Source organism: Miscanthus floridulus, chromosome 1, assembly GCF_019320115.1.
Source record: "Miscanthus floridulus cultivar M001 chromosome 1, ASM1932011v1, whole genome shotgun sequence".
Taxonomy (NCBI): domain Eukaryota; kingdom Viridiplantae; phylum Streptophyta; class Magnoliopsida; order Poales; family Poaceae; genus Miscanthus; species Miscanthus floridulus.
The window spans coordinates 129,829,879-129,837,841 of NC_089580.1; the positions used below are offsets into that span (position 1 = coordinate 129,829,879).

Sequence of the window (7,963 nt, forward strand, 5' to 3'; positions counted from 1 at the left end):
TTGAAGAAAATGATATTATTGGAGAAGGCTAATCACGCAATTGAACTTGTTGACTTGCACATGGCTGTGGGTCTAGAAATAATGGAGAAGGAGAATGAAGGAATCCTTGCAGGTTAGCTACCTCGGTCGATTACAGCTAGGAGAGGGAGATCGGTAGAGCGTAGCCTTCCCAGGCAAGAACAGAGGAACTCGATTTAGAGAGTAAGATGGTGAGTGGCGAAGTGGGATGGCTCGGTGGGCTTGGCATGTCCTTTATAGGCAGGAGACACGGGCTAGAGGTGGAGCTGGCATTTGGCTATCTGGTCATGTGAATTGGATTTCACGTGATGGACTTGGAGTGGGTCTTTGGTCATGAGTGACTTAATTCAAATGATGGACTTTGAGTGATCTTTGGTCATGAGTGAATTAATTCCAATGATGGACTTTGAGTGGTCTTTGGACTTAACGAGCACATCAGGACTGGAGTGTGCTTTGGGCTAAATGTGTTTGGCGGTGGGGTGCTGGTTCATTCATGTAGGTCAAGGAATTAATGAGGGAGGAGACCACAGGTCAAGGAAATATTAGAGAATGAGAAGATCAATTGCAGACTAGCTACCTCAGCTGATTATTGTAGCTCGAGAGAAATCGATAGACGCAGCTTTCACGGGCAAGAACAGAGAAACTTAATTTGAGAGAAGCAAGTGAGCAGCGGAGCGAAATGGCTCGGCGGCTCGGCGTATCCTTTTAAAGGCGGGAGGTATGACAGCGACGCATCATAAGGTTAGTGGCTAACTAGCTTGCTTAAAGGTACAAAAAAAATGATGGCTATGCACGACACGGTGATACAGATGAACAGTGTTTCCGCAGTGAACAGTGTTTTCTACTATGAATAGTTTTTCCTGCGTGAACAGTACTTCCTGCGTTGCTACAGTGCTGCCGTGTGGAAAATGTGCCTGCCCTTCGTTTGCAAAGCAACTGAGCAGCGAGCGAGCGGAGTGCTCAGCGGGCCAAGTTGTGCGTGAGATTAATGCGTAGCATGTGCGATGCTGCTGCCGGTCGGTCATGTGCTGCGTGGGCTAAGCAGAGCATGTGCCTTGTGCGTGCTACGGGGATTAGGAAGAAGATGAATAACGAGAGATGGAGTTGGATTAGGATGATAATAGTGAGTTGAGCTGTGCTAGAGAGTATTTGGACAAGGAATAAATTAGAGCTCAATTTGAGAATTAGTGTAATAAAATTTAATTTCTCATTTTACCACATGCAATAATACATAAACATGATGCTCATGACATGGTTTTAGCAAAACTGTACAATGTAACACCGAGGGTGTTACAAATCTACCCCCCTAAAATAAAATCTTGACCCAAGATTTCATGTGCCTAGTGTGAGAAGAAGGTAGGAAAATACATTTTTGGCGCATCAACTAATTATCAGAGCCGACGATAAGGTGGGGGTAATGCTGCAATAGGTAACTCTCTTTTTCCCAAGTGGCTTCGTCCTCTGAATGGTTTTGCCACTGCACCTTGTAGAACATTACTACTCTATTCCTGGTCACTCTATCCTTCTCATCCAAGATTTTGATAGGGTGCTCCACATAAGTCAAATCTAGCTGGAGGGGAAGCTCTTCAATTTCCATAGCTTCATCAGGAGCACGCAGACATTTCTTCAATTGCGATACATGAAACACATTGTGTACCGTAGATAAAATATCAGGAAGCTAGAGATGATAAGCTACGGGGCCACACTGTTGCAACACCTGGTACGGGCCCACGTACCAAGGGGCTAGCTTGCCATGGACACCAAACCGATGCACCCCTCTCATAGGAGACACTTTGAGATACACATAATCCCTAGCTGCAAACTCCAAAGGCCTCCTTCGCTTGTCTACATAGGACTTTTGTCGGCTTTGAGCTGCCTTCAAGTGGCTTCGAATAATGTTTACTTTCTCTTGAGCCTCTTTTATGAAATCAGGCCCAAAGTACCCACGGTCTCCCACTTCAACCTAGTTCAGTGGCGTTCTACACTTCTGCCCGTATAGAGCCTCAAATGGTGCCATGCAGATGCTCTCTTGGTAGCTGTTACTGTAAGAAAATTCAGCTAACTTTAAGCACTTATCCCACTTCTCAGGAAAAGAGATGGCACAGGCCCTTAACATATCCTCGAGCACCTGGTTCACCCTTTCAGTTTGACCATCAGTTTATGGGTGATATGCTGAGCTTCTAAGAAGATGAGTACCCAGACAGTGCTATAGCTGCTCCCAGAAATGAGAGACAAAGACTGACCCTCTATCAGAGACATTAGTAAGGGGAACTCCATGTAGGGTCACAATCTGATCGAAATATATCTCAGCATACTTCTTGGCTGTATATCTAGTGTCCATCAGGATAAAATAAGCAGACTTGGTGAGACGGTCCACAATGACCCAAATAGAATCAAAGCTCGTGGGTGTGCGGGGTAAACCCACAATGAAATCCATGGAAATATCCTCCCATTTCCAAACAGGGATAGGCCAGGGCTACAAATATACCGGAGTATGCATATGATCTGCCTTAACTCTTCCACAAGTGTTGCACTCTGTGACGTGCCGGGTGATGTTCTACTTCATGTTGGACCACTAGTACAAGTGGCGCAGATCATGATACATTTTGTTGCTGCCCGGATGGATAGACAGCTTTGAATGATGGGCTTCATTCAAAATCTTCCTTTTTAGCTCCTCATTGGATGGAACCACCAGTCTATCCTTGTATCTCACTACTCCATGCTCATCCACACTAAAGTGAGGGCCACACCCTTCAGCCATCAACTTCCTGATGTGAGGAATCTCTTCGGGGTCTTCCTTTTGCTCAAGAATAATCTGCTCCAGCAATTCTAAGGTCAATGCAATGTGAGCCAATACCTCTGCATGGTTGAGAGACAAGGGTGTTTCCCCAACCTGATGTGACTTTTGGCTCAAAGCATCAGCTACAACATTGGCCTTTCCTAGGTGATAATGGACTTCCAAGTTATAATCCTTTATCAATTCTAACCATCTCATATTCAGCTCAGACTGAGTGAAAATATACTTTAGGCTCTTGTGATCTGTAAAGATATGCACTTTGTTGCCCAACAGATAGTGCCTCCAAATCTTCAGAGCATGGACCACAGCGGCCAGCTCTAAGTCATGGGTGGGGTAGTTCACCTCGTGCTTTTTTAGTTGGCACAAAGCATAAGCTATCACACGCATATCTTGCATAAGCACACACCCCAGCTCCATCTTCGAGGCATCACAATATACATCAAAGGGTTGGTCAATATCCGGTTGGGCCAACATAGGGGCAGTGGTTAGAAATGTCTTCAGAGCTTGGAAGGCTTCTTCACAGGATGGGCTCCAATCAAACTTAGCTTCTTTTTGGAGCAGCTTGGTCATTGGCTGGGCTATCTTGGAGAAATTAGGAATGAAATGCCGATAGTATCTAGCCAGACCAAGGAACTAACGAATCTGATGCATAGACTTGGGAGACTTCCAATCCAATACATCTTGCACCTTGCTGGGATCTACAGAAATGCCTTAAAGTGTCAACACATGCCCCAAAAACTACACTCGATCTAACCAAAATTCGCACTTGCTAAATTTAGCATACAACTTGTGCTCCCTTAGTCAAGTCAGTACTATCCGAAGGTGTCAGGCATGCTCTTCATCATTCTTGGAATAGATCAGGATGTCATCAATGAAAACTACCACAAACTTATCTAGCTCTGGCATGAAAACTGAATTCATCAGGTATATGAAGAAGGCAGGAGCATTGGTGAGACCAAAAGACATCACTAGGTATTCATACAGCCCATACCTAGTAGAGAAAGTTGTCTTTGGTATATCATGTGGTCTGATCTTGATCTGATGATAGCCTAATCGGAGGTTAATCTTCGAGAACACCTTGGCGCCAGCTAGCTGATCGAACAAAGTATCTATACGGGGCAAATGATACTTGTTCTTAACTGTTATCGCATTAAGAGGGCGGTAATCCAAACACATCCACAAAGTACTATCCTTCTTCTTCACGAAAATAGTCGGGCAACCCCATGGTGAAGCACTAGGATGGATGAAACCTTTTTCCATTAACTCTTCCAGCTGCTTCTTCATCTTAGCCAATTCCCTTGGAGCCATGTGGTACGGGTGTCAAGAGATAGGAGCAGTACCAGGCTCTAGCTCAATGGAGAATTCTACCTCTCGGTCTGGTGGCAACCCAGGAAGATCTTCAGGAAAAACATCTGGGAACTCACATACTACTGGAATGGAGGTAAAATCAGGAGAGGCTTCAACATGGGCAGCAATAGGTAAGACTGGATCTGAGGGTACAATAAGAGACATCCTATCCTCAGAAGAAGGAAGCCATAACTCCACACTCCTCCACTTCATATCCAATACTATCCTATACACCCGCAACCAGTTTATTCCAAGAATAGCATCAATGCCTTGCCCTGGCATTACCATGAACTGTAGGTGATAAGTGTGGGTGGCTAATACCAAGCTTACTGTATCTGTGTGGGTATTGATGAACATTTGTGAACCCGCAGTATGGATCTTATAGGCATATAATATAGCCATAAGTGGTAAGTTGTGCCACTCTACAAACCCTATGCTCATAAAGGAATGTGATGCACCAGAATCGAACAACACATAGGCTGGATGGGAGTCGATGGTGAACATACCAGCCATCACTGACTCCTGCTGCAAAATCTGCGTAGCATCTATGAAATGCACCTGGCTAGATCTGCTGGGCACTTTCTTCTTGATTATGGTCCTCTTGACAAGCCTGGAGTTCGCTGACGGTTGAGCGGACTGAGCTAGCTGGTTCTGTGGACAAGCTCGGGCATAGTGGCCATCTTTGCCACACTTGGAGCAAGCACCAGGCTTGTTTCTAAACCCCTAACGGGGTGAGACCTATTGTCCCTGAGACTGCTGGGGCTGCACCTGCTGTGGGGGTGCACGGTACTGTGTGGAGGAAGCTTGCGAAGTCTGCTGGGGTTGTCGAAACGAAGGCCCGCTGGATGATTGATAGGGCCCCCGTCTGACAACCTGTATCTTCTATGTGTGAGGGTGGCTAGAGGATCTAGCTGCCACCCGCTTCCTCTTCCACCTGGCCTGGGACTCCCGCTGAAAACCCTCCATGGCAATGGCGGCATTCATCAGTGCCCCAAAGGTCTGATAGTTCGCCGTGTACAGCTTCTCTTGAAAGATGGGAGCGAGACCATGAAAGAAGCGGTCCTTCTTCTTGTCATCAGAGTCCACATGAATGCCAGCATACTGAGCCAAGTGATTGAACTTATTCACATAGTCCATCACTGTCATATTCCCCTGGCGTAGCTCTAGGAACTCAGTCACCTTCCGGTTGATGACACCAGCAGGGATAAAGAACTCTTGGAATGTAGTGGTGAACTCCTACCATGTTGTCAGATGATTAGGCTGCTCCATGGCATGGAAGGTGTCCCACCATGCGCTTGTGGACCCCAAAAGCTGTTGCGCTGCAAAGCGCACCTTCTGCTTGTCGGCCATGTCGAGCAGCAGAAACTTCTGCTCTAGAATGCGAAGCCAGAGCTCTGCATCTAGAGGCTCGTTAGATGAGGTGAAAGTGAGTGGGTGAGTCTTGAGGAAGTCCTGGTACGAGGACGGTCCCTTAGGACGGTGGGCACCACCCCCATTCCCACCGTTGCCCCCGTGGCCTCCGCGGGCGAGACCCGTGACAGCTTGTGCCATTATGTCCATGGCACGAGCTGACTCTCAGTGGTAGTCAATAGCTCCGCCATCATCTCAGAGTGGGTCATCGGAGGTAGTGGTGGCGGAGGAGGAGCCAGAAGTGGAGCCCCATGGCTCTCCCCATTGGGCTCATGGGCCCGACCACTCTCGCCTTGGCCATTGCCAAGACTGTGAGTTGCCCCAGCACTAGTGCTCCCACATCCGGACCTTAGATTCATCTATAAGAGGTAGGAACCATCCGTTTAGAACAACCTTCCCGATCAGAAGCAGGGGATAGAGAAATGACAGTACATTTAATTAAAGCATTATTTTAATTAATCCTATCACTTTACTAATCCAATTATACGTGTAGGGGGGATTTTTAGTTTAAGCAAAATGCTAATATCATGATGCATGCTTCGGCCTATACGTTCACTCAAGCCGGAATATAGCGGCATTCGTAAAATTTTTGGCACATCGCACACTCACTTTCCGTATACTAAGCGATTTCTTACGCAACGTAAGTCAGTGTACCTATAGAAATTGATTAGATAAAACCAGTGCCGCTATCCTAGATAGACCATATTGCTAGAGCTGATACTTATTTACATAACTTAATCGCATCCTACTTTTCGCAAAGCTTTTGTTGGTCAAATTTTTAGTTTTGAAAAAGAGTGATGAAACTCATAACCATTATTGGCTCTGGTACCAACTGTGGCAGAACCGCTCGAAATAACACGCTTACAGAGGTGCTCATCTTCCACCAGACACTAAGCACCCCGAAAGCAAGCTATAGCAGGAGGTATCCGTCGGGCACACCCCAAGGGAGAACCCAAAAGATCCACATTTTTCCCAAGGATCCAATAATGAGAATGAGTTACAATACTTGTAAATTTCATACATCAGAGTTTCTTAAAAGTACATTATTACAATACCAAATATCAGAGTGCAGAATGATAAATAGCATAATTTAAAATAAACATCTAGCGATAAGAACAAGGATCCGTCTGAGCCCACCAGAAGAATCCTCCACACAAAGGTACTTCTCATGCATCACCTGCAACAGAGGTAAATAAACCCTGAGTACACAATGTACTCGCAAGACTTATCCAACTAGTGGGAATAATTTCCCGACTCCAAGGAATATGAGAAGCTTTATGGTTTGCTGGTTTTCTTTTAGCGGAAAGCAATACTAATAGTGTGTCCTTATTTATGTTATTATTATCAGCCATATTAAGTTATCATCTAGCCAGTCTATATAAGCACATGTTCTACTTTCAAGCAAGGGTTGAGCAATCAGTTCCATTTCTTCTCCTTTCAACTTTCAGTTCTTACTACGGTGCTAAACCGCAGATAAGCCGTACCAGATTTCTCGGTGATTCATGAATCAATGTGCCCAGCTGGGTGCCCTGAAGACACACGCCCCGCTTGTACCCCAAGCACAAGCAGGACCAACCCATCACTCTCCTATCCTAGGTGTCTAGGTCCCCGTCCAAACTTGGACTCTAAGCCCCCACTCCTGAGTCCCAGACTTAGTGCGATGCAAGGACCTCCACCATCTCCGCCTCCAATCAGTCGGTCCAGAAAGAGCTGGATCCACGACAAGAGAGCAACAAGCCTTCCCTGCTCCCATACCTAAGTATGTGCTCGGGATAATAGATCTGTGACTTACCTAGAGCCATATGCAACGACCGGTCCTTAAATGACACAGACAAGGAAAAAGTGTAACTGAGCTATGCCCTGTTGGCCGTAGGACAGAACCCTTTACACCCACCAGAACCCAACCGTATCCCTGCCCGATCACCATTTTCCTTTCCACCATCTTATCATGAGTGATCATATTTATCACCTATTTGTGAGTAACAGCAGGTTACTCACGCTACCGATATCCTGAGCATAGCAGCTACTCGACCTGTACTAGTAGGACTCATGGGTAGATATATTTATGCATACAGTTTTCATAAAATACCTATAACTTAAATGCACATCATAGATATATATTCAGTGATCATTTAAAATAGGGGTTATGCACCAGGACTTGCCTTCAGCGGGCACGGTGTTAGCAAAGTCAGTGACGAGCGACTCCGGAACGTCCTCCTGTACGAGGATCTCCTCCTCGTACTCTTCGACGACTTCGTCGTACTCCTGCTCGCCGAAGGTCACGATCTCCAGTGGCTCGTTCTCTATATGCATGCAGTGATGATGATGCAATGCTTAGTAATACAGCAACAATAACTCTTAAAATAAGAATACATCTACCAAGCTAGTAAG

At 45.9% G+C, this 7,963-nt stretch overlaps 1 protein-coding gene across 1 annotated transcript; it reads right to left on the reverse strand.

The window, feature by feature from the left end:
- Positions 1–5,044: 5,044 nt before the first annotated feature.
- Positions 5,045–5,722, reverse strand: LOC136463069 (uncharacterized). The gene is made up of 2 exons (XM_066462114.1): positions 5,495–5,722; positions 5,045–5,398 (listed from the first exon to the last, which is right to left on the reverse strand). Exons 1-2 carry the CDS (start codon positions 5,720–5,722, stop codon positions 5,045–5,047), a joined length of 582 nt encoding a protein of 193 aa, XP_066318211.1.
- Positions 5,723–7,963: the final 2,241 nt, after the last annotated feature.